Source organism: Lolium rigidum, chromosome 6, assembly GCF_022539505.1.
Source record: "Lolium rigidum isolate FL_2022 chromosome 6, APGP_CSIRO_Lrig_0.1, whole genome shotgun sequence".
NCBI lineage: Eukaryota > Viridiplantae > Streptophyta > Magnoliopsida > Poales > Poaceae > Lolium > Lolium rigidum.
Genome location: NC_061513.1, coordinates 259,253,669 through 259,280,486, shown reverse-complemented (window position 1 = coordinate 259,280,486; position 26,818 = coordinate 259,253,669). Strand labels below are relative to the sequence as shown.

Genomic DNA, 26,818 nt, shown 5'->3' with positions numbered 1-26,818 from the left:
CCGCGCTCCGATCCGTAACCATGGATGGGCGCCTTTTGTTGCACCGTGAGCTGCTCCCCGGCTGGTCCGCTGTGTCGCTGGTGGAGACTCTAGATAGTTAGTATAGTCCCCTACTTATGCAGAACTGGATATATGTTTGGCTGGACCGTTGGAGTACAATCTGTTGGTTGCTAACCCTGGAACCGTTGAGGGTGGATTATTACTAGTGCTGGGACACTAGCCTTTTGTATAGGACATCAGCTAATATTTATAGTGCATCTCAGTCTCAGGTTTGACTGACACCTGCAATCCTGATCTCTGAAATGGTTATGGTCTGAGATGTGTTAGGTTGTTACTAGTTCGTACTTCTTACTGCATCTCAATGAAATGACCATTGCTTTTCTTGAAATTTTCGAAACCCCTAACAGATGCTAGGGTTGGTATCTTTGTGTGTCGGCAGAGCGTATCAAATTCAGCCATATGCTTGATCTGAAGAAAGTTAGAAAAAAGAGTCAAACAATATGCGGATGCTTCGTGACTAGGAAAGTGGAAAAGATCTGGCAACCCACGCACGGAAGGAATATTTGGCCGTCCTGCTCTTAATTCAGACGATGTATGTAAAGATTGATAAATCTCAACACTAACACGGCGGAGGAACGGAGGAATGCGATCAGGCTACCTGAATCTTGTCTGGACATCTCGTGCAGGCGTGCCCGGCTATGTTCCAAGCTCTGTGCTCATTTCTGCAGGGATTCATCCGGTTCATATTTGGTTATCTGAGAGGTAAGCGCACGATCATCTTGTTCAGTGCTACGTTGTTTGATTGGGCTTTGGCTTTCGCTCAAAATAATGGAAATTGGTTATAGACCCTGGTTTTTTTCTTTCGTGAAACGGAATATTCCTTGATTTTTAGTTATTCATATTATCTGCCACTAAAATAGATATACCTAGATATATCTATTTTAGTGTTAAGTAATATAAATTGGAGGAAGTACCTTTGTTTCGTCATTTTGACTTTTCGATTGAATTTCATCGCGCCATAAAGGTCAATTTTGAAATTTTTTAAAATAAAAAGCGATGGACGTTTTCAAATCCTGAAGATTCTCGTGTAATCCAGAATGTTCAGTCAAGTTTCCCTGAAAAAAAACGTGAACTCCAAAGGCAGGGCCCGGATTAACTTAACCCCTACAGCATAAATCCCCCTCGCTCCAAACCTCTCTCTTCTAATTCTAATCTCCCCTCGCCGTCTCCCCCACCCCAAAACCCTAGACGCGACCCGCCTCCGCCGTCGCCGTCGCCGTCGCCCGCGGCGGCCCGCGGCCATGGATCTCCTCCGCGCGAGCCTCCACAAGGTCCGCATCCCGGAGCCCACCAACCGCATCCACAAGGACGAGTGCTGCGTCTCCTTCGACACCCCCGTAAGCCACCCCCTCCCATCCCTCTCCTCGCCGCCTCGATCGTGCTAGGGTTTGACGCGAGCTGTTCCCGTGCCTGTGTGCACGCGCAGAGGTCGGATGGCGGGCTGTACGTGGACATGAACTCCTTCCTGGCGTTCGGGAGGGACCACGTCGCCTGGAACTTCGAGAAGACGGAGAACCCCGTGTACCTCCACATCGTGCAGCGCCGGAAGCCCGACCCCGAGGAGGCGGATCGCCCGCTCAAGAAGCCCACCCTGCTCGCCATCGGTATATATAACCTACCTCTATCTTACATCGTGTTTAATGTGGTTATTTGTTGCTATGGATGGCATGATAGAGAACATATGATCTCTGGATTCACATCAATCTGTTTCCGTAGAGCTGGTCCACCATATAGCGTAGGAATTTGTGGGAGTAAGATGTGCTTGGTTGCAGACAAGTGCTCTGCTACGGCTGGCTTGTTTTATTTGATTTAGGTTCTCCTGTGATGTGAATTTCGGTTTTGCATAGTAGAAAGGCTCAGTCTAGTGTAGAACAATTATCTTCTAGTATTGTTGTTCCTTTTTTTTGCTGAATTCCTGCCTTGCAGTACTGTTGTGTTTTATTTTTTTATTTTTTGTCGATATTATGTGTGAATGGAGTTTGTGGCATAGTATAAAATAAACATTAGAAACTAAGATGTAATGCAAGGTGTCTGTGTTGGTTGACTGTTGTTTTTGTGACCTTGTTTATAGTTGCCATGTCTACTAGTTTTGTATGAGACTTGTCTATGCATATACTTGGATTCTCAGAATAGAACTCATCTGCTGATAATAATTTCGTTCCCAAGGTCTGGACACAGTGCAATTCTTATCAGCACATGGCTATACTCTGAAAATCCAAGTACATGGATGTGTGGTGGGACTGTTGGTAACTGTACAGAAGTTTCTGATTGTCTGTTCTTTAAATATGAGGTTCATAGAAACTACATTTTCAGATGGGCTGATAAGAGTTGCACTTTTGAACGATGAGAATAGAGCTATTTTTCATTTGCATTTTGAAGCAATCGCCATCTTACTAATACTTCTTTCCCTGATTTATAGGAGTGGAGGGAGGTTTTTCTGAACAAGAACCTGAGTACGATGTTACTTATGAAATTGTTGTCTTGCCTGAATTTGCTTCTCTCCCATTTCCATCAGTCGACTTGCCAGAGAAGGTAAAATTTAGGTTGAGTGTATAAGGGTGAAGCTATTATGTTCATAGTTATTAGAATTTAATGTAGTATAAATCTACAGGTTAGGCTCGCAGTTGATAAAGTTATACTTGCTGAAAGTGCTGATAGAAAGCAACAACTGGCTTCTTGGGTGGCTGACAAGAAGCTAATCAGTGCACATGCTATGGATCTGCAACAACTAGACAATGGCGTAATTGTGCCTCCTAATGGATGGAAGTGTAGCAAGTGTGATAAAACAGAGAATCTCTGGTTAAATTTAACCGATGGTATGATCCTCTGTGGGAGGAAGGTCTGGGATGGAAGTGGTGGGAATAATCATGCTGTTGAACACTACCAGCAGACTAAATATCCTCTAGCGGTAAAGCTTGGAACAATTACTGCTGATTTGGAAGGAGCAGGTAATGCTACACTTGAACTTTTGCAGTTTCGGAATTGCTATTTTCATTATATGCTACTCTATGTACCTGATTTGGAAGGAGCAGGACTGTCAAATGTGCAATCAAATATTTTTCATCTTCAAAGCCAGTTGTATGAAAAGGATATCAGTAGGTTTGACATAAATGTTTATCTGGAATAACACACTTTTAGTAACATTTAGTAATTTTCTGTGAGAAAAACAATGTGGAAGTTGCATTCATGGGCATACAAAGTTGAAATGTAAAAAGCGAGTGACATGAATTTAGTATTTTCTAACTGGTATCAAAGGTATATCTTTTTAATAAATGTCTAAAAAGTTTTTAATTGTTTTTTTCAACCCTCCAGGTGTTATCTTCATATAGTAGTAGGTTTACTTGTAAACTTTTGCCTTTTGGTATAAAGCTATGTCCCGCATACCCATTTATGTATACAAATAGAGCCTTATAAGACAGGCCACTCAGCAGAGATTGCTTTGTCCATTAATTTTTCTATTTAGTAAATTACCTATTCATACCAAAATTTGTGTGACAGCTCAGACGTTTACTCATACCCGGAAGATGACAGCGTTGAAGATCCACTATTGGCTCAGCACTTATCACATTTTGGTATCGATTTTTCTTCACTCCAAAAGGTGAGTTGCAACCATTTATAGTGGCGCCTATCTGTGATAATGGTTTTCACTCCTTCTAAAGATGGGTCAAGTAAAATGGTTTTTGACAGCAAACATACTAGTCTGACTCCTAATTATAGATTTATTGCATTAAATGTAAATCATGAATCAAGAGTAGAGTTAGATATTTAACTTTTAGGGAATGGTATTACTTATCGAAGATCATTGCATGCTTGAACCTATAAAGAACTTAGTTATTGCCTGGTATGAAAATAGGTTGCTCTAAGTGTTATTGGCCAGGTAAAAGATCTGTGTCTATGCTAATTTTAGACAGTAGACACAAAAATTAGCTATGGCAGTGCATTGATGCATGATTTATTCATTGCCCTTCTTTATACGAGGTTCTGTTTTCTTTGTTCTTGCAGACTGAGATGACCACTGCCGAAAGAGAACTTGACCACAACACAAATTTTGATTGGAATAGAATACAAGAAAGTGGCAAAGATGCTGAACCTTTATATGGACCGGGCTATACTGGCCTTGTAAACCTTGGAAATAGGTATCACGGTTTGACTACATAAGATTCTCTTCTCTTCTAATAACTTGTTGTAAGTAATACATATCTTTTCTCCCTTTGCAGTTGCTATATGGCTTCAATAATGCAAGTTATGTTTTCAACCCATCCATTTATATCAAGGTTGGTTCTACTTCCTCATATGATACCGTGTGATTTATTTATCAACTGTTGACCCCACCCTCTTCGCCCTAAGTAGCATCTGCTCTTCCATTATTTATTCTTTGAATGTTTCAGGTACTTCGAGAAGCAGAGTTTGAAAGCAGCATTCGCAATGTCCCAAGCTGATCCAACATTGGATGTTAACATGCAAATGTAAGTTATTACGGATGACCTATGTCTTTGGGTGTGCTTGTTAATTGTGCCACTACATTTTGGTACAGTTTTGAGATGCAGTTTGGTTAGCTTGTAGGAATGCAATCTGAAAACAAAGGAGATATATGTCTGTGTATTCCTTATTTCCTTACGTTGAAGTCATCATATTCTTACAGTTAGATTCCTGAAGTCATAGACAACGTTACTCCTAGATTTGATTCTATTCAGCCATTTTCCGTTCTCCCTGGCAGTTGTTGGCCACTTGGGAAATACTTCATGATCACCTCAGTGGGGCACTAGTTCGCTGGTACAAACTAGTGCAACTCGATAGCAGTGTTACATTAATCATGCATCATGCATTACAGAGAGAACTGTAGACTCATAAGAATTTATCATTAGCGTGATACTTAGAAGAGTAAGGAGTCATGTTTTTGTGCAAGAATTTGATCTAGGCATTCATGTCATTGAACTGTTTACTCTCCTTTCAGGACAAAGTTGGCGCATGGTATACTCTCTGGTAAATATTCTAAGCCCAATCAGGAGGTAATAGTTTGTTATATCTTGATCTTTTATTGTTTGTATGTGCCCTTTGCAATTCTGGTGTTCATGTGGGTTGTGAACTGATAATTCAGTCTGGATTGTACTACTTTCTTGCTTCATTTTAACTTCTGTGAAATGCATAGGCAATGCTCTCGTTGATTTCTCGTGAAGTAGGTTAAATGCAAGTGGAGATTTTCTTTGTACTGATAGGCAAACCATGTTCATGTGTTAAATTGGTTGGTCCGGCTAAAATTTCTGAGGTTGCACAATAGTTCAAAATACACCAATTTTCTTGGATATAAATTGCATCTTATCTTATTATATGGTTTTGCTCATGAAGATTTGAGTTCGTGGTTGTTTGTTCACTCCTTTTGTTGCCTTCTTTGTCTCAATCCCGACAAGTGTGCCACCATACAAACCTACAGGCATATCAACGATTAACTTGACATACAATTTGAGTTAACTAGGTTTTGCATCATCCTTTTGTTCCGTAGTATAGCACGGGCGTGCTACTAGTTTAATTAAAGGAAAGGAGCTTTGACATTTACAGCACCAACGGTAGTTACATGCTCTCTGGCTGGAGTAGTGAAGGTTGAGTTTCTGTGAGAATGATGTTGCACAACAATGACCATGCTTCGCAAGCCCGTTATCGCTATATTCCATATAGGTTCGGGTGGAAAGAAGTGCTTCAAATATTCTATTGTCCTATCTTATACAAACATGATTGCAGTTTATGTGTTCTTTTGTGATTCTATGCATTTTAATATCCACTCTAGTGAAATGATGTCCTCTACTACTTCTATACCCTTCATTTAAGCAGTACAAGAGGTTGCAGTACCCAACTGCCCAATACCCATCGTACTTTTGTGTTGTTCTCACGATCTGGCTTGCTGATCCACACTGTTATCTTTATTTTACAGGGACAAGTAGGAATACGTCCCCGTATGTTCAAGTCTGTTATTGCAGCAAGTCATCCTGAGTTTTCCAGTATGAGGCAGCAGGTACCTTTATTCCTATTGGCAAAACGAACGCATCCTACTTTTCTTTAATTTCTTGTTTTTTAGTGAAGTTTCTGTATACTTCTGATTTTTCTTTAAATTTTCTAAGTTCCAGTATGATATTTTCTTCTTATTTCCTTATACTTCATGTTTATTCGTTGACTATACTATCACATTCAAAAACCACTGCCATGCCATCCAAAACTGCTTTGGATGAGTCTTTGGGGAGTGGTAATGTGCGTTGTTGATAGCTGGGAGCGTGATTTCTCTGATTATAGAGTTGAGGGTTTAAACCTAGACTTCTGAGAGTTGATGGGTAGAGAAAATGAACCTTTTCTCCTTTTCTATTTTGTATCGAGGTGCTATTTATTTGGATGCTGTTTTTATTTACTGAACCACAGTTTTGAGTACAGCAAGTTTCTTAACTTTCATTATCCTATTTACTTGTCCAGGATGCCCTCGACTTCTTCCTTCATCTTATTGAAAAAGTTGATCAGGCAAACCCTGGAGACCACCAGTCAAATCCCTTTTCAGGTTTCAAGTTCATCGTTGAGCACCGGGTTCAATGCCCTTCTGGCAAAGTTTCTTACAACACACATTCTGAAAACAATCTTTCTTTGAGCATACCGTTGCACGAAGCGACTAACAAAGGTGGTTCTTTTAAATCCTTGTCTTTTTCTGTATAGATTTCAGTGTATTGGAAGCTTGACATTGTGTGGCTGTGGCATGCAGAGCAGCTAGAAGCGTTTCATGAGAAGAAAGCTGCAATGGACTTGGATGGAAAGGAAGTGTAAGTCTCTCATATTTATGCAGATCCTACTGCCTAGTGTGTACCATGACATCGTTATCATTGTGTTTCCATGACAGGTCTAGTGAGGAAATTGTGAGGCCAAGAGTCCCACTAGAGGCATGCTTAGCAAGTTTTTCAGGCGAAGACGAAGTTCCTGATTTTTACAGCACTGCATTAAATTCAAAGACAACAGCAATTAAGTATGTATATCTTCAAATCTGTATTCAGTAGTTGCTAAAAGATGCCATCAAAGTTCTCATGCACTTGTCTATTCCTGTCGTCCATGTCACTCGATTAATATATTTTAGTGATAATCTGACGTGAAATTCAAAGCTTTCCTTCGAACTGTAGCGTATCAAGGTAGAACAATTGAAAGATAGTCATTCTTCTGCCCGGATTATTGATTATTAGTCAAATCAGAACTCAAGAAAAGCTAATGTATTGAGGATCAACAATAAGTAGTTTTAGAATTCATATGAAATGTTGTCTAGTACTAGTTCAGCTTAAACCAGTGCGATAGAAGTGTAATGCTCTACCGGCTGCACTTCAATATGGAATTCTGCCAATTAGTTTTAATTTGCGGTTCTTGTGGTACTCTTAATATGACCGTTTGAGAGGTCAGTAGCTGCTGCGGTTGCGGTCAACCCTTCGACTTTCCTTCATTTCTCTACTAACTGTCTTTCTGGATCAGTAAGAATGTTTTATCTATTTACATTTGTGTACTGGACAGTAAAGTGTTCTGTTTGATGATGTAGTGACTGGATATTTTTGTTTAGTGATGTTTAAGAACCGGGAGATGGCTTCTTATTGGCAAATTATTTACATTCATCTTATGATTACTTGTAACAATAAAAAATTCATTGCAGGACTACTGGCCTTAAAACTTTTCCTGATTACCTGGTGCTGCAGATGCGTAAGTTTGTAATGGGGGAAGGATGGGTGCCAAAGAAACTCGGTAATACTCCTCACCCTATCATAATTTTGAGTTAGTTGGGTCTTTTATTACTCGATATAGTCTGGGTAAGTTCTTATGGTCTTTGCCTGAAATCTAGGAGTGAATGATGAGTTTGGCGGTGCTCAGTTGCTCACATCCCTGATAGGCACTTATATTAGTTCTGGATGATTAACAAAATCAATCATATTTCCATGTTTTGAGTCTTGACATTTTGTTTCTATCTCAGATGTTTATATTGATGTGCCTGATATAATCGATATATCGCACATGCGCAGCAAAGGTGTACAGCCTGGGGAAGAGCTACTACCTGAAGGAGGTTTGATTGTCTCATATCAGTTTTCTTTTTCTGTCTGAGCATTCTATATTCATTCTGTTCAAAGGTTACTTTCATCTTTGATGACTTAGCAATATCATCTTTCAGCTTCTTCTGGTGACAAAGTAGAACCTGCTCGTCCTGTTGCCAATGAGGACATTGTGTCCCACCTTGCAAGCATGGGGTTCAATTATGTTCGCTGTCAGAAAGCTGCTATAAATACATCGAATACAGGTGTTGAGGAGGCGATGAATTGGCTCCTCTCACACATGGATGATCCAGGTTGGTATGCAGAAGCAAAAGGTTCCACTGTTTATCGCTTTGTTCATCATTAAATGGTTAACAGTTAAGTTTTCTGACCGATGAAACTGCTATCAACTTGTGCAGATATTGATGATCCGATATCTCAAGATCCAACGTCTGCTGAAAGCACTATTGATGAAGCAAGTGTTCAAACCCTTCTATCCTTTGGATTTCAAGAAGATGTTGCCCGGATGGCCTTGAAAGCTTCTGTAAGATTCTTCTTATGATTACATCGTCTAAATTATATGGAAATAATAGACATAAATGTTGGCCATACTTCTGAAAATTGGTGTTTGCCATCCTTTGGGAAGTTGCCGTATCAGCCTTGCATTTCCTTTTCCGCCGTTTGCCCATTAACTTCATGTCCTTCATACTCTTGCTGTGTCATGTATTAGGGTGGGAATATTGAGAGAGCCACGGACTGGGTTTTCAACAACCCTGATGCATCTAGCTCCGTCTCTGCTGATTCTTCAGCAAGTAATGTAAAAGATGAGGATCCATACATAACAGATGGAAGTGGCAGTAAGTTTCTCCGCCAGTTCTGTTTGCCTTTATTTTGAGCCATATCTCCTGTAACACCCTAATGTAATTGCTGCAAGTAAATAACTATTGTTTGCCTGTGTATGCTCAACTCTGGTAAGTTACTATTGTGGAATAGTTTTAAGGAGCGTATTTGCTCTTGTGGAATTAGTTGATTTTTTGGAATAATGACAATTCAAGTTGTAGTATTTCCACCTCCCCTCTGAGCCCTATATGTGGTTGCCAATTGGACGAAATAATTCATAAGAATTGTTGTTCGTCGGTGGTTTATAGTTAACCTTGAAACTCTACATATGTAACACATGCTCAATGCATGTCTGAATATAGATATTTTACCGTAGTATCTTTTATTACAAAGTTAATCAGATGCTGATTCATATTACTTGCCACTAGTATGAATGTATCTAGAACTAAAATATATCTAGATACATCTATTTTAGTGGCAACTAATATGGATCGGAGGGAGTAGATAATCAGTTAGAAATCTTATTCTTTCAAGTCTGAAAACAATCAGGCAATACTGGAATGCTCCCAGTGACTGTTCCATCTCCTAAAATGTTCCGTCTTATTTCTAAGTCTGTCAAAATATTGCTACCTCGGTCTGTCTTATATTTTACTACCTCGGTTCCATATTAGTTGTTGCTGATTTAGTAGAAAGTTGTACTAAATCAGCGACAACTTATATGGAACCGAGGGTGTACTGTAGTACTGTTTGTAATTTTGTTGCTCAAGCTATGATTAAAACTCGTTAGCAGTAGTAAGCTAACAATATATTTCCTGTCTAGGATACAAGCTGATGGCGTTTGTGAGCCATATGGGCACCTCTACCCATTGTGGGCACTATGTGGCCCATGTCCTCAAAGACGGGAGGTGGGCAATCTTCAACGACAGCAAGGTAGCTGCATCTGTTGACCTGCCCAAGGATATGGGATACCTCTATTTCTTTCAGAGGATTAGCAGTTGAAGCAGACATCACGGGCAAAGAATGAAGTCATAGTTCAAGCACGCCTATCTTTTGCAAATCTTTTTAAAGGATTGTTTTGCCGTGCTGGTTGTAGACTGGTCACCTAGGAAGCTGCTTTGTTGGTTTAGACATTATGCATTGGCAACTAAAGTACGTTTATGCTAGTACCATGTGACTGTTCATGCAATGGAAGGAATGGATGGTTGTATTGGAGTCATTCAATCTGTTAGCGTTCTGTTAATTTACTGGTATTTTAAACGAACTTTGCTTTTTTACTACTCCCTCTGTTCAATTTGGGAGTTCAAATTGAATTCCCAAAACGTCTTATATTTAGGAACATAGTGGATACTTCGTGACTGTGCCACCATTTGACTAGCAACGACAAACGCCAACATAACTTTAAAGCAAGTTACTGTAGCAGTTTTAACAGTTCATTAGTATGTAATAGGTGAAATTTAAATAAATTGTAGATTCATTAGAAATACTCTTTCCCAGCTTGCATTTGTTGCTGGAGCCTAAAATTGTTCACAGTTTGGTGTGTTTTTCAATTTTACGTTTTGCAGTTTGTTATTTAGATCACACATTGCGCATCGAACTTCTATGCCCTGGACGACAGCACTAGCAATGATGCTACAATGAAGAGCACTTACCATCTAAAGCAATGATGTTATTTAGTTTTAACAGTTCATTTTGGTATCTTTTGGGGCATGCCGTGGGTAGAAATGAGCTCCTAGTTAACTTCATTGCTTCACTGCGTTTAGGGGCTCTTTGGAGATTTTAGTTCAAGCTGTTTTGTTGCATGATTTGCAGCCTAAAAGCATGCTGTTGATATATGGTGACTTTATGGGCTCTTTAAAGATTTTAGTTCAATCACTACTAAGTGGACGCCTTATATAAATTAGCACCCACAAGGTAAAGGGATTGTCTCCAGATCAGTATAGTGAACAAGAATTGTGCTTGCACATAGATAAGGCATGGAGAGATCCCCTTGTGTTAAATTGTTTATTATTGTAATCATCGTCACAAAGCATCACACACCAGTCACAGTTGGGACTTAGGAGCCTCATATTTACATAGCACACAACAAGCTAAGAACTGATCCTGAAGAAGACCAAGGCCTCATAGTATGATAGCAAACATGTGGCAGTGAGATAATTCACCATGTAGCAAATACCATGGACAACATCTATGTTTGTACACAACACATGTCAAATGGGGATTAATCCAGTCATATTTACATGTTGCCTAATTGTAATCATCAGCCAAAGAACACAACGACATATGTATAAACACTTAGCGCACAAGTCATTGAGATAATCAGATATTTAGCGGCAGGGGCGGATCTAAAGGGTGGCTAGGATGGTGCATGAACCACCCTGGATTTTCTACATAGCCTATATATATCATAGAAAAAGAACTTAGATTTTTTTTCGAGAATTAAGAAAAAAAATTATTAAATGAAAAGTTTTGGACCACCCTGACATTTTGTGCTAGATTCGCTAATGTTTAGCGGGTACAGAGCACTACTACTGTGGTAGTTCCCAACACTTGCTAAATGTTGATCATCCCAGTGATACTAACATAGTTCTATCTTATCATCATCCTCCTACAAATAAACACAAAAAGCATATGAGCAAGCAATGGACGAAATCGAAAAATGGTCATGCAAAAAACCGTGCCCCCTATGCACTTACCATCTAAAGTAAATCTAGTTTATCAATAATCAGCAACCTCTGTAGTGAATCCGCCATGCATGAGAGCAACAACTACTAGAGGAACAACTACTAGATCGAAGTACCGCATTACCAGACCTCCCAAAACCATAACCTCATAGTTCAAAATCTCAACACCACGCAAACCGAGGCTCTGGTGGTTAGGTCCCTTGTGGTGGAACCAGCCCCCCAGGTTCAAGTTCTAGACATGGCATGGGTGTTTGCATTTACCTGGATTTATTTCAGGATTTAACCGGCGCTATGCTTTCAGTGGTAGGTGACGTGCCCGTCAACAGCGAGGCGCCAGTGGTGACTTTGTCAACCTCAAGATATGCCGGCTCAGTCCCTCGGAGGTGCTCATAGGGGTAGGGTGTGCGTGCGTGCGTTCATAGGGGTATTTGTACGTGCGTATTTGTGAACGTCTGAGTTGTACTGTGTTCTAAAAAAAAAAAAATCTCAACACCAAGCAAGAAATCTGCAAATCTAAGATCTAATCTGTTTGTTCATTGCGCCGGCCGGCCGGCTGGCCGGAGACGCCCACAAGACGTCTTTCACCGGATTGTCGCGGGAGAAATGGCCTCATGCCCTCCACACGCCGCTGTCAGTAACCAACTCAGCCACCCCTGGCCGATAAGGTAACCAGATCCCATCTCACGGTGTCACGCTCACGTCTCGCGTTACCCCATTTTCCGAAATAATGAGTTTGTAGTACTATTCAAGACTAGCCAAGGTTACTAAGGCCAAGGGTCCGAATGGCCCGATAGGGCCGTATACCGACCGTGATCAAGACATTTTATTTCGTGGATTTTGCTGCTGCTACGTGGTTCCTTACTTCCTTTGTCTCGTGTCTCTGTTGGTTACACCGTACCGACTTGGTGAGCAGTGACGGGACAACGTCCCAAGGTCTACATGTCTGTTTTTGTTGATTGTGATGGTCTAACATTTTTTGTTAGTACCACGTGCCGAACTGCCGATCTCATGTTATGAATGCCAACCATCGACCCGTACGGTTGGATTCATAGGGAGATGGTTAGGTTGTCACGTATCTTCAATGCTTCCGAAAGTCAGCTGCTATACATGGCGCCGAAAAGCAATGCCATTGGTTTCTTGGTCCAATAGAATTCAACGCAACACTAGCTTAATTGGGTAGTACATGACCACCGTCGTCGTTGTATTGGTAGTATTTTTCTTTTTCAGAATGGAGGTTGAGACCTCTGACTAAATTCTCTGATTTTTTATGACGTAGACTAAGTTAGAACAAAAAAGTATTTCTGTCTCCTTTTTTGTGTGTAAAACTTTGGTTGTGTACTTTTGGCCTTTGGGCCTATCTTTCTTCGATACATTTCACATGCAGTTTTTCTGCATGTTCTAAAAAGATGCTTCTGAATGTTCTAAAAAAATGCTATCCAAAAGCTCTAGGATATTTGGATCTTGGTGTTCATTAGGGCATGTTCAGCGCTGGCCTCTTAAGTAAGGCGCTTAATTTGTTGTTTACTACATGCAGCAAGCGTCAGGCACTTGGGAGTCATATTTTGCATGGAACAAGCGTCGACTCCTACCTTTCCATCGATGCCAAAAAAAAAACGACCAGAAACTTCACAAAACTGCTGGGGTTAAAATCCTAGCGTCTCCTCTAAGCGCCTGCATTGTACCTACCCTTATGTGCGACCTCCAGGTTATCCAAAAGTGTTTCGTCCTTTTGCTCGACATCTGTGTAGCAAGTCTAGTGAGCTCATGGGTAATGATAGTTTTTTTTTTAAAAAAATAAGGCAAACTATTTCTTATTTATATAGATTAAGAAGAAGTTCTTAAAGTGTTACAAGCCAAGTCATGGGAAAAGCTAAAACCAAGTTAGAAGGCTACTCTGACGGCATCATATTACATAACGTTTTGGTCCTTGCTAAACACCATGATTTCGCCACCTCTTTAATTCTTGTGACCACCATCACAAATCGCAATGGTCGAAGAGTGATTTTGGAAGACATGAACGTTTCTTTCCTTCCGAACCTCCCATGATACGAGCATGGCAAGGGACACCATAGTTGTTCTTGATTCCCCCTCTTTTGAACAAAAAGGTGCTCCCAAAATCACTTTTCAACGGATTGAACCGCATTTCATTCGGTTAGGTAGGAATCATGCATACCTAACCACTCCTTTATGTTTGACCACACTCTCTTTGTGAACCCATAATTGCAAAGGAGGCGATCGGCGGATTCTTGAACTTGGTTGCAAAGCTTGCATCGTCCACAATTTTTGTCTTTCTAGCATATCCATCAACCAGATTCTATTTTAAAGCATCAACAATGCGATTTTTTTTTTTGCATTTCGGAGTGGCCCATGGTCTCCAAATCCTAAACCATATCGGCAATGGTAGGCACACACATGCATAGTGATCCGCCTGATATTTTCCAGCGAAACCTTGATAATCTTCATTAGGTGTTCGTTGTTGCGATCTCTTTGGATCTGTCTGAAGCTTTATCGTCAGGATTGATCGATCGATCGCGGCTGTCTCGAGCCCACATCGCGGTGTCCGGACCGGACAGCAGACCTCGATCCAGCCTTTTTCCATGCGATGCATGGAGCCAGAGACAACCGTAACAGACAGATACTACTAGAGCAGCAGCAGCGCATTAGTCAGGGAAATGCAACAAGGCAACTTGCTCTGCTCCACCTCTCGTTTCTTCCTCTTCCTCCCTGTTCCATCCATGAAATGATTGCTGACATTGCTGGATAAGTGAAGGTTTTGGTTGAAGACATGGCAGGTGAGCTGCCAGCACGTGCGAGATGGTCGATCAGAATAGTCAGCCAGGTCTTGACTAACCTGTACCGTTCAAGGGTCCGTCTACCTTGGCCTGCGCAGAGACTGCCTGAACAGCCGAGAGCCGACCACGTCTATCTGATCTTGGGGAGTTCAGGTGTCATTGTAGAGGCAGCTGGGCAGAGACGATGTGCACAAACTCATAACTGTGTTGTACGGTTTCTTTGTTGGTAGAAAACAACAAGTTAGTTTTTAGCTACGGGGTCTCTATCACACTACATAAAATCCCTGAAATTCCGGCACGTGAGGTGAGAGTGAGACATGTTCTTGCAATCTTGCCCAAGAACCGAGTCGTCAGAGAAGGGAAAATACAGTTTCAGCAGCTGCAACAAGCCCACTGTTGATCTGAATCTGTTGATAGTGACGCGCCGCCGTGCCGAGCCTGGCCTCTGATCATCTCCCCATCAATCTGCCTGAAATAAACACATCAATGATCAATGATTCCAACAAGCTGCTAGCCGCCGTGCAATGCTGTCAGCAGCCGGTTGGTTGGACGAATGGAGGATCGATGAGATGACCGAAACTACAGTGGAGAAGTGGCATCTGGCAACGCACCAACGTTGTCTGCTCTGCTCGGATCGCGTGGCATCGATCATTGCCCCGTCGATCACTTCACTGGTCATCGCAGAGCAAGCTGCTATGCGATCGTCATGGATGATGAGCATTCTGGTGTTTTGGTGGCCCCTGAGCCTGAGCTGATCCCGTCCATCTGTAAGCTCGATGAGCACAATCACGGACACGCACAGAGACGCCATTACCACAGCCCTGCACCCCATTGATGAGCTACGCAACAAGCAAGCAGCAAGTATAGGCACCAGTGAGTGAAGTGAAGCAGCGGCTGATGATCGAGCGAGCCAAGCACTGTTTGCAGCCTGCCTGATCAAGGGGTCCTTGCGTGATGGAGAGACATCTCTCCTTGTTAAGATCTTCGTTTATTAGCTACTTATATGATTCAGAAGTATTTCAAGTCAACAGCAAACAACTTAAGGATGAAAAGATCTCGCTCCAAGGTTATCACTTATCAGTGTCAACAGGAAAGAATGCTCTGGATCTTTCTTTCTTTCCTGCATATCCCTCTCTTTCAGAATTATTATCCTCTGGAATCAACAGGCTGGATGGATCACCAATCATACAAAACTAACAGGGTGGTGTTATTTGCATGTCCGTATGTACGCATACGCATAGATAGATTTTTGGTGTCATCTGGCAATGATTGCATGCAGATCCTGATCAATTTTGGTGCCTAATGGTCCCTAAATTCTGTGTGTGTCAGAGATCCAGAGTTATTACAGCTATTAACTGCATACATTTTGTCCCCACCTTATCAAATTCAGCCTCGGACGAGTTTGAAATCTGTCGCTCTTCTTGCCAATAGTTATTTCCTACTCATATCAGCCCACTCGAAATGGGCCCATGAAGGCCCATGCATGTGTATATATAATTATATATATGAGCATGAGATGCTAACTCGATAGTACTGACTTAGAGACACCAGGGCCCTGAGAGACACAACAAGAATGTGTCCATTTGTTAGTCTCAAGTACAATGTGAATGTCCTGTCCGGGGTTGCAATCAAAGAAGGCTATGGCGTCACTTGCAATGTTGGTCTCATGGGAAATTTAGAAGGAAAGAAATGCTCGTATTTTTCGAAACAATGCCTCCACTTTGAGTATGTTGGTGACCAAGATAAAAGACGAAGCCGCCATATGGAGCCTAGCCGGGCTAAGGCCTTGAGTGTTGTAATGCCGCGAGAGTAGGCTTATTGATGTAGCCCCGCCTAACGACGATACTACACCATGGCCAAGGAGTCCCCCAAGTGGACCAACAACATGATCCCCCGCTATATATGTCAAGGTGAACTCTATCCTCTCTACAATTGATCTCAACACACACTTAAATGGTATACTACCTCATGCCAATGTGCTACGTGTGGTTAGGTACAAGAGCCGTCAAGGATCCGGAGAGGAGGAACTTCCATGGTGCAAGGAACTAGGGGAGAGGAAGAGAGAAGAAGAAAGAGAAAGGAAGAAAGAAGGAGAAGAGAGAAAGAGAGAGGGAGGCAGGAGCCTCCACCCAAGGGGAGGCCGGAGCCTCCACCCAAGGGTAGGATCAGTACTACCGGCCTGCCACCGCGCCCCAAGCAGGCCTCCACGTCGACCACGCGGGAAGAGGCAGCTCCGGTACCTCCGGCCGGAGCCTCCACCCAGGCCTGGCCGGTACCTCCGGCCAAGGTACCGCCCGAGGTACCGCTGGGGCGTCCGGGTACCCTGGATGCAAACATGCATTTTTCGGTACCATGGCCGGTACCTCCGCCCGAGGTACCGCTCGGCCGAAACCAACTCAGATCTGAGCTGTTCCTCTTCATCTGAACGTCCATACTTTCATACCTTGTAATACCTAAAGTACCCCTGCCCGAATTTGGTCTATTTGTATCTCCGGTACTCCTCATTTGTTAGGTTAGACAAGATTTGGCTTAGACTACTTTGAGCTTTGTCTCCCTAGAACTATATATGTTCTTTGTATCAAGGCACTCTTGAGGGATTTCTACTCTTCATGGATGATTCAAGGCTTCCCCCTCTCTCATCCAAGTTTTAGTTGGATCTCCTCCTCCAATCTCCCTCTTCTTGGATTCTACCTAAGGGTCTCTCCAAGGATTGATTTTATTGGCTTGGTCTAACCAACCAAGGAAGTATAATTGGTTTGTATTGGGTTATGGTGTGTGTTGTTCTTGGTGTTCATCTTGTTCTCCACTTTCCCTCTTTTCCCCTTTCGATTTCGGGTCAATTTCGCAAGATTGGGCCACACCCTAGGTCATAGACCTCATCACTTATGTTTTGGGCTTGACCTTGTGTCAAGTTTTGGTTTGTAACACCTCTAAAACTTCTTCTTAATCAATAAAAATGGCAAATCTTTTACCTTGTTTCAAAAAAAATCCTATCTAAGACCTGAGGTATTCGACTGTTCTGTAGTTTCTTACGAATCTGCTTAATTAGGGTCTACCAAACTCTACTCCATATAGTCCTTAAAAGGTTGATTTCAGGTTAGTTTTGAATTGAGTTGCGAGGCATGAAGACCAAGACATGATTTGCCCGTCCAACTGAGAGATATTCTCTGGACCATTTCAAGTGATTGGATTTAGAAAGCATGTCCATGCAACTTGGATTTAATCATTAACCTAGTTTGTATCACGAGACTGAGAATAGATAGCGAGCCATCAAGAGGATCGACAAGTACTCACCTTGAGCTTGATAACGTATATAGTACGTAAAAAGGAATGTAGAATATGCCACATTGTCAAGTTTCCTAGGAATGACTATATAGTACGGCTTGGGGTTGGCTTGCTCTACTAGGATCCGCTACCATCTATCAACTTAAGGAAGTTAAATCGTGTCCGTGTTGCTGTGGACCTATAAGGTCACACACTTAAGGGGTATGGAACCTACAACTGAATCCAAATGAATCGGGATGTACTTGGATTGGATCCAAGTGGAATTGGAATTAGATACCTATTGGGATGAAGATCCGGACCTCAACATCGTTTTATGCATGCAGCCTTTTATTGCTATATTATCAATTAGCTATTACAACAAGTTACACTTCATGGGTCACATAAGATCAAAACATATATCAGTCATCGAAAAAAAAGACAACATATCAAAATGCTATCCGAAGATCAAAACGTTAGCTGCAGCGGCACGACCGTCTCCAACCGGTTGTACCCAATATCCAAATCCTCCAGCTTCTCCGTAGGTTGTAGGTACGACCACATACAGATTCAATGAGTGGCCAACGGTATGAACTACATAAAGGAGCAAGATTTTGTATAGCTAAAATTATAACCATTTCTTGTATTCCATTTAACCCATAAGAAAGCGCAAACTCCTCCTCGGATTTGAGCTTTATCATTTTTAGGGACTCATCTCAACCAGTCCTCAAAAAGCTTCGCCAAACAGTATTTGTTAGCGGACATGTACTAAACAAATGTTGATTTGTTTTTTTGCAGTGAGAGCATGTGAGATATGATTCAAGGGTTTTGGAAACCCTAGACACCACCAGCTCCAAGATCCTTACAATTTGTTTACTACTCCCTCTGTTCCTTTTTAATTGACTCAGATTTAGTACAAATTTGTACTAAATTCGAGTCAATTAAAAAAGAACGGAGGGAGTACTTTCTTTGCAGGCTGTCTTGTGCTGCTGGCTGGTAGATTTGCAGGAGGACGTCAGTCAATAATGCGCTGCGTCAATCGACGAGGATCATCAGATGAGATGAGATGAGATGAGATGAGGACCCGACCCATCTCCGGTATCCTATGAGCTACCCGTTTGGGCACTCCATCGATCACACTGTTTCTTCCTGTGACAGCCTGCCTGCGTGTTTATCCGTAGCGTAATGGCGTCGCTGTCCTTCATGTGGTTGTGGTGCGTGACCGCGTGTAATCCTCAGAATCAGAGACTTGTTCGAGCGAGGTGCCGGCAACCCAATCACCTGCACAGATTTGGGATAACTACCACAAAGAATTGAACTTTTCCCCAGACGTTTTCCGTTCTCCATTAATCGCTGATGGATGTGTGTCTTTTCCAGCGAAATCTTTGGGTTTATGACAGCGAAAACCATGAGAAGGCCGGGAGCAGGAACCAGCTGCGACGCTTCCATGGCCGCGTATCCTCCCTACACACCTCATTTTCACGCCGTTGCCCTCTCACAATCCTGTCGCGCGCGTGCCGGGATAAATCGAGGCATTTGCGAGCTTGCCGTTGCTAGTAGCATCGATGGGCGGCTGGAGCGCGCGGCGCCCGTGGCGGCAATGGCGCGGCGTACATGTACATGCCGTGACAGCGGCGGCCGGACGTGCTCCTCCTCCCGTGTGGGGTGGGCTCCCACGCCGTGTCGGGGGCCTCCGGCGAGCGACAGACAACCGGCGCGCAGCGCGTCTGGCCGGTCGACAGGCGGAGGGGGGACAGAAAGGTCGGCACCTGCCCCACGTATCCGCTCAGGGAGCCATCTCCGTCACCCGTCGCCTCACCCCTCCGTCGTTTCCTCTAGGCCCCGCCTTTCCGACGCTACCCATTTTTCCTTTTCGCCGTCAGAAACCAAGTTACCGGCGACGTCGAGCGACCGTCCATCGGGCTTCATGCACCAACCAGTTCACCGCCTTCCAAACGGGTATCGTCGGCTAGCTAAATATCTCTGCCGGACATTTACTCCAGTGAGTGACTTGGATGCCGCTGCCACCGCCAGCTAGGACTCGACAGGGAAACTCTGTGCATCCATTCAAGTGATGCCACCAATTCACCAAATTGATTGTTCTTCACTGATAACCCATGGCGCCCTGTACATTGCTCATTCATTCAGTCAGCCAGCAGTGGCTCGATCGGTGCCCACTCATTCTGTTTGCTTATTCACGCATTGATTCCAAGCAGACCCAGTAAGATAGTATCTCTGAAATTTCTCGTCTATGTAGTGTGCGTGAGCAATGCACAGTTGTAGTAGATTGCAAGCAGGGTTTTGTTCCCAGCTTTCAGAGAGAGAGAGAGACTGATGCAGTCATGCTGAGATGGCATCTCTTTTGTCATGGCCTGAGAAGGTACTGGCTGTGCAACTTGCAGCTGCCCCCGAATGTTAGTTGGGGCTAATGGGTGCCTCCTCATGGCATCTTGTCCCTGCTTGCATCAAGCAGGATCCAAAAGGTGAAAAGATCCCTGCAGATCTCCACAGTCTCCACCAATTTTCTCCCTTCTTTCATTCAGGAAGTAGGACAAGCACCACAAAAGGGTCTCTCCCTTGGCTGCTTCCCATCGCCTTCGCCCCCTCTCTTGTCCTTGCAAGCCCCAAACCCCCCTGGCTCTACCCTACATGTACAACAATGCTGCATATAACATGTATGCACATACAGTTATGTACACACACACCCTCCTGCCAAGCTTCTTCTTGCTCATGTCTCATCCTTCTTGTATATGCATGGTCTGGTCCATCTGGTGCTAACTTCTTGCTTGGAGAGCATGCATGCATGTACAGTACAGCAGACATTTCCATGTACAAGAGTACAAGCCAGGTGTGTCCTACGCAGCTTGTAGAGATGCATGCACTGCACATCCATGCCCTATTTCCTCCGGTGGCGTATGCATACGTACATGCATGTCCACCCATTCCTTGTGTGCATATGTATGTACACGCATACCAGCACAAGATCAGGTTCTCGCTAGTTTTAATTATGCACATGCTCCTATCATCTGACCAGCCTGGCTGGCTAGCTAGCTACTGGACATGCACCCTCTCAGCCAAATGCCAAATTAACCTCAGGACAAAATGTAATAATTGACTAATTAACTAGTAGCCTAGTACTGATTCTACTGAATAATCATCAGTGATAACAAAAGAAACATTTGATCAGTGGCCAGGCTGCAGCAAGAAGAAACAAGAACACTACGTCCTGTTTCTTCCTCTGTTTATTTCTGCCTCCCATCACAAATTTTCTGCCCCTAAATTAACCGATTAGCTAACACATTGACCATGCACTCCATCATCGTCGCCAAGATTCGAGCGGAAGCTAGGCTTTGGGTGTTAGTGGCTGCAAAGCGTTTGAGTTGTATTATGCCGAGGGAGTAGGATTTTCTTTAGGGGCACCACCCTATAGCTCTTCGTTCTCTTAGAATTTTTTTTCTTAATTAATGAGATGAGCCAAAGCTTTTTCCTCCGTTTTGAAAAAAATAAACCCATTGATCTGGTTTTACTGCCCTTTTGCCTCTCAATGATGCAATGATTTAAATCCTCGTTTGGACTTTCAAAACCTGAGCACTGTTCTGGACATATATTATCACATCTTCCAAGAGTATGGAGGTTATATATGATCCTAGCTACTTGGGCAATTCTACCAGGAATAATCACATCTTCAAATGCCAAATTAACCTCAGGACAGAATATAATAATTGACTACTGTGGTGTTGTCTGCGATGTCTGTTCTGTCGATCTCCAAGGGGACCGGAGAGCGATTCTTTGGAAAGCAAAGGAGAAATGCTCTGGAGGCCAGGTTGCCTGGGACTATGTGTGTCGGCTGCGATCTGGGGGCGGACTCGGAGTTACTGACCTTGGCCTCCAAAACAAGTGCCTCTTGCTGAAAGTATTGCATGGTTTGTTCACGGGGTGAGACTCACCATGGACCAGGTGGGTGAAGCACAGTGACCGCCTCCAGGTTGCCACCCCGCGTGGAAGTTCTTCCAGTCTCTTATCCCCCCTGTACCGCTCCATTACGAGGGTGGAGCCCCGCGATGGACGCTCCATTTCGCTATGGCATGATTCTTGGACCCCATTGGGCCCCCTGTCAGTGGCCCTCCCAGCGGCTATCTCTCATTGTCTATGCCCCCTCGCCACCATCGCTGATACCATGGGGGATGGGGCTGTGGAGATCCCACTTGTTCACCGAGTGTCTGCGGCGGCCACTGGCGAGATGGAATTTTTACGTGCTTACCTCTCACAGATCTCCCTCACCATGCCGACTGATGTTCGTACTGTCGCTGTTGGCCCCTCCGCCAACTTCGTCACATGGAGCGTATGTTGAGCTCTGCACTCCTCGGGTTGTATCATACTCGCACCTCACAAAGTGCGGGTGTTCTTCTGGATTCTGCGCCTCCAAAAAACCAGGACACGTGCGCCGCTATACCACATTGGTTGTGTGTCCACTTCGGACTACCCTTTTTTTCCCGGCCAACCTGAAAGCATCTCACACTTGGTTGTTGGCTGCTGATGTCTACGCACGCTTCTATTCCTGTAGACAGTGTTGGGCCTCCAAGAGCAGAGGTTTGTAGAACAGCAGCAAGTTTCCTTTAAGTGAATCACCCAAGGTTTATCGAACTCAGTGAGGTAGAGGTCAAAGATATCCCTCTCAAGCAACCCTGCAATCACGATACAAGAAGTCTCTTGTGTCCCCAACACACCTAATACACTTGTCAGATGTATAGGTGCACTAGTTCGGCGAAGAGATAGTGAAATACAAGTAGTATGGATGTATATGAGTGGTAATAGCAATCTGAATAAAATATGGCAGCGAGTAAACATGCAACAGAACAGTAAATAAACGGAGATTCGATGTTCGGAAATAAGGCCTAGGGATCATACTTTCACTAGTGGACACTCTCAACATTGATCACATAACTGAATAAACAAATACTACTTTCTCTACACTCTCTTGTTGGATGACAAACACCATTAATTGTGTAGGGCTACAAGAGCACCTCAATGCCGGAGTTAACAAGCTCCACAACATTCGATATTCATATTTAAATAACCTTAGAGTGCATGATAGACCAACGCAATTATACCGAGTACTAACATAGCATGCACACTGTCAACATCAGCTATGAAAGGGGGAATAGATCACATCAATACTATCATAGTAATAGTTAACTTCATAATCTACAAGAGATCACAATCATAGCTTATACCAAGTACTACATGATGCATATACTGTCAACATTACATCATGGAGGAGGAATAGACTACTTTAATAACATCACCAGAGTAGCACATAGATGATATTCAACTAGATCACAAAGCTCATGATCACATAAAGATCACATGAGAGAGAGATGAACCACATAGCTACGGTACAACCCTTAGCCTCGGGGATGAACTACTCCCTCCTCATCATAGGAGACAGCAGCGTTGATGAAGATGGCGGTGGTGTCGATGGAGATGCCTTCCGGGGGCACTTCCCAGTCCCGGCAGGGTGCCGGAACAGAGACTTCTGTCCCCCGAATTGGAGTTTCGCGATGGCGGCGGCTCTGGAAGGTTTTCTGGTGTTTCGTCAATCCGTGTCGATGTTTTAGGTCAGGGGGCATCTTATAGGCGAAGAGGCGGAGTCGGAGGGGCCACGGGGCCTCCTCACACTAGGGGGGCGCCCCCCCTGGGCCACGCCGCCCACACGTGTGGGGCCCCCAGGGCTCCCCTCTGGTCCCCCTTTGACTTTCTGGAAGGTTCCGGGAAAAATAAGATGTTGGGCATTGATTTCGTCCGATTCCGAGAATATTTCCTTTGTAGGATTTCTGAAACCAAAAGCAGCAGAAAACAGCAACTGGCATTTCGGCATCCTGTCAACAGGTTAGTTCCGGAAAATGCATAAATATGACATATAATGTGTATAAAACATGTGAGTATCATCATAAAAGTACCATGGAACATAAGAAATTATAGATACGTTTGGGACGTATCAGCTGCCCCGCCTCCTCCCCTTATGGAGTATTGTCTCTCCCTCGGGGCGTCCCCATGCTGGTGCCGATGTGCCGTCTTCTCGATGCCCTCTTCGAAGACCTGCTACCCATGCACCCGAAGTCGCGTAACACTATCATCCTTGCCCTCTTGGGATCCATCTAGAAATATCTCAACAAAATGGTTTTTGAAGCGGATCTCATGTCTACTTCCCGTGTGCTCGCTATGGTGGTCGACCACCTCCGCTTGTGGATCATCCGTGCCCCCTCTAGGGTAAACACGGCCCCCCTTCTGGCTTGGTGTCAGTCTATCTATTAGATTTTCTATGTACTCCCCTGCCCCCCTCCGTGTAACCTGCTCCTCTAATTCTTGCGCGCGGTATGTCGTCCTAGACCCAGGTTGTTGGTTGCGATCACCTGGTGTCGCACCCTGTACCCCCAGTTTTTTGATGAAATATGAGTCTAGGTGGGCGATCGCCCCCTCCCCTCCTTGATTTCTCAAAAAAATCACATCTTCAAGGATATCAGACCTTAAAAATGAATTATTGGCCGTATTTACCAAAGGGTAAAAAAATATGTTCCTTTCCACGCTTGGGTATAATGGTTCCATAAATTATGTATTTTCTAATACTATATTACTATCTTGCCTGTGGCCAGAAGTAGTGAAAATGGTATTTAGTTTAGTTAATAGGTGCCTTCAACACAGTTGGTGATTCTTAGCGAGAAGAAATCCCCTTTGTCCTCGGTATGTGGGGGCAATTCCAGTTTCCAGAGGAGTATTAAACCCAAAATTTACAAAAACAAGAGAGAGGACATAGGCGTTGTTTTCTCAAAAGAGATTTGTTTGCTCGGTCCCGCTATTTTTTTTTTCGAACTCCCAGAAGGTACAGAATTAAGCTTAGCTTGGTTGCCGCAAATAAGCTCTATGTACAGGTTGTTAATTAGTTGCATGCATCGCACGCACATGCACATGCAGACATGGAGAGGAAACCTTAAACACGACAAGCGCACGCGCGCTAGCTAGCTCCTCCACTAGCGAGCTGCCCACCAGCATTTCCAGCATGTTTTTTTTTTCTTCCTTTAATTGTCACTAATAATTGTTTCTATAGATGGATCCCTCTCTGCCGGCCGGTGAGATGGCCGGCGCCGGTCTACGACGAGAAAAGGTCGGAGAGGTCGTCGTCGGAGGTGGAGGCGGAGACCATCTTGAGCGCGGATGCGCCGGTGGTGAAGGCCTTCTTTCGCACGGCCATGTACTCGGGCCAGGTGACGGCGCGGTAGGCGGGCTTGCCGCCGGCCTCCCTGAGCGGCGCTACCTTGGTGTCGGCAGGTGGGCCGAGGAAGTATCCGAGCGAAATCCGGTCGCTGTCGCGGTTGACGACGGCGCGGTGGTAGACGCTGTGGAATCGGCCGTTGGTGAGGATTTGGAAGAGGTCTCCGACGTTGACGACGAAGGCGTCGCGCGCCTCCGCCGGCACCGTGACCCACCTGTCCGGCCCGTGGCGGAAGAGCTGCAGGCCGGGCACCAGGCTCTGCAGCACGAAGGTGAAGAAGCCCGAGTCGGTGTGCGCGATCAGGCCCAGCGCGCGCTTCGGGTCCGGGCACTTTGGGTACCTGATCAAGGAACGAAGACGACAGGCCTCCGCGTTAGCTAACTGCACCGACATGTCTATCTCTTGTGTATACGTGTCATGGCTGGCTGCTGCTAGATGCTGCCATTTGTACTGTACCAGTTGAGGTGCATGGTGGCGGTCATGGTCTCGGCGATCCTGTGCTCGGCCTCCACGGCGGTGGCCTGCTCGCCGGTGAGCCCCAGCGCCGCCAGGAACAGTTCCATCAGCCTGTCGGAGAGCGCGCGCATCTCGCCGTGAAACTCCTCCATCACCTCACTGCACGGCAACACGTACGTACGACGGTCGATCAGTACAGTACACACGGCACGGCAAGCGTACGTACGTACGTAGCAGCATCAAAAAGTTCGCTCGCGCGTGCGTGCGAGGAGCGTGCATGCATGCATGGTCGGACACGTCGGCCCGTGACGTGTAAGCCAGGTGGGTTGGTATACGCGGTATGCTCGGTGGCAGAGGACGTACCAGAAGAGACGGTAGTCGTGGCCTTGCTTGGGCCAGAGCCTGCGGAGGTCGGACCGGAGGTTGGCCGGGGAGAAGGTGTACCCCTCCGACCACATCGACTTGGCGAAGAAGGAGGAGATGGGCGGCGACCCGTAGCCGCACGAGTCGCCGGGCCGCCGCACCGCGCGCATCTTCTCCGTCGCCGGCAGCGCGAACATGCCCGCGATCCTGGCCTCCACGCGGGCCAGCAGCTCGTGGGGCACGCCGTGACCCTGCAGCAGGAACGCGCCCCACTGCTCCGCCGCCCGCGCCACCGCCTCCGCCGCGCCTGGGTCGCGCATGTCCACTACCGGCACGGCGTCCTCCCCGGCACTGTGCCCGCCGTCCACCACCGGGTGGTCGTGCAGCCCCGGCCACGCGTGCGTCTCGGGCACACGCCGCGCTGCACGGAAGTCGAAGTAGCGCGGGTCCTTGCTGCTCAGGTGCGAAGGCGTCGGCATCACGGCTACACGATCGATCGACCGGGCGATCAAAGTAGAAGCTCAGGTATGTATAGAGCTCGAGCTCGAGAGTAATGGCGATGGAGGAGGGAGGGAGTGCAAGGAGGAGGGATGTACACGGGAGCGGTATATATAGGGGGAGACGATTTGGAGCGTAGCGCATGAGCTAGCCAGAGAGGAATCCAACCATGAAATTAAGAGAGTAAGTAATTAGGGGGGAAAGGATTAATGCCTTTTGGAAGAACATGCAGAAATATGACCAAAAAATGCGGAGCGTTTTGGAGCGATGTGGAGCACACAAGGCCACCAGCTACGCAGCACAAATCTTGTTAGCTAGCAATGCTGCTCGCTTCCTAGTGGCACTGGCGCCCAATTAATACACACAGAGATAGAAACAAACACGCTTGTAAAGGCACGTACAATGGGGTGATGTCAGCCTTTCCTTAGAGATGCCATGTTAGATTTTTACTTAGTTGGAGGAGATAGAATAAAAAGAGAGAAGATTGTCTTCCCTTAGCTAAGGGATCATCTCTTACGAAATAAGAGAAGACTATTTTCTCCATTGTATCACATATGTCTTCCCTTA

At 44.8% G+C, this 26,818-nt stretch overlaps 2 protein-coding genes across 2 annotated transcripts; one reads left to right on the top strand and one right to left on the bottom strand.

Annotated features, from left to right (window-relative positions):
* Positions 1-1,288: 1,288 nt before the first annotated feature.
* Positions 1,289-10,146, top strand: LOC124660624 (ubiquitin carboxyl-terminal hydrolase 14-like). Its single transcript, XM_047198455.1, has 19 exons — positions 1,289-1,397; positions 1,487-1,664; positions 2,480-2,592; positions 2,672-3,008; positions 3,564-3,658; positions 4,063-4,196; positions 4,278-4,334; positions 4,449-4,526; positions 5,015-5,069; positions 5,987-6,067; positions 6,517-6,715; positions 6,797-6,854; positions 6,932-7,054; positions 7,721-7,809; positions 8,036-8,125; positions 8,231-8,404; positions 8,510-8,634; positions 8,821-8,947; positions 9,751-10,146. The coding sequence occupies exons 1-19, from the start codon at positions 1,302-1,304 to the stop codon at positions 9,927-9,929; spliced, it is 2,388 nt and encodes a 795-aa protein (XP_047054411.1). The 5' UTR covers positions 1,289-1,301; the 3' UTR covers positions 9,930-10,146.
* Positions 10,147-24,404: 14,258 nt separating this feature from the next.
* Positions 24,405-26,320, bottom strand: LOC124665922 (gibberellin 3-beta-dioxygenase 2-1-like). Its single transcript, XM_047203274.1, has 3 exons — positions 25,754-26,320; positions 25,391-25,549; positions 24,405-25,274 (listed from the first exon to the last, which is right to left on the bottom strand). The coding sequence occupies exons 1-3, from the start codon at positions 26,230-26,232 to the stop codon at positions 24,812-24,814; spliced, it is 1,101 nt and encodes a 366-aa protein (XP_047059230.1). The 5' UTR covers positions 26,233-26,320; the 3' UTR covers positions 24,405-24,811.
* Positions 26,321-26,818: the final 498 nt, after the last annotated feature.

Bases quoted from the DNA above. Each gene is read 5' to 3' on its own strand.
- LOC124660624 (XM_047198455.1), top strand. From the start codon at position 1,302: ATGGATCTCCTCCGCGCGAGCCTCCACAAGGTCCGCATCCCGGAGCCC. The intron at 1,398-1,486 runs GTAAGCCACCCC...GTGCACGCGCAG, and splicing joins GCGTCTCCTTCGACACCCCC to AGGTCGGATGGCGGGCTGTA. The intron at 2,593-2,671 runs GTAAAATTTAGG...ATAAATCTACAG, and splicing joins CAGTCGACTTGCCAGAGAAG to GTTAGGCTCGCAGTTGATAA.
- LOC124665922 (XM_047203274.1), bottom strand. From the start codon at position 26,232: ATGCCGACGCCTTCGCACCTGAGCAGCAAGGACCCGCGCTACTTCGAC. The intron at 25,550-25,753 runs GTACGTCCTCTG...GTTGCCGTGCAG, and splicing joins CACGACTACCGTCTCTTCTG to TGAGGTGATGGAGGAGTTTC. The intron at 25,275-25,390 runs GTACAGTACAAA...TTCCTTGATCAG, and splicing joins GCCACCATGCACCTCAACTG to GTACCCAAAGTGCCCGGACC.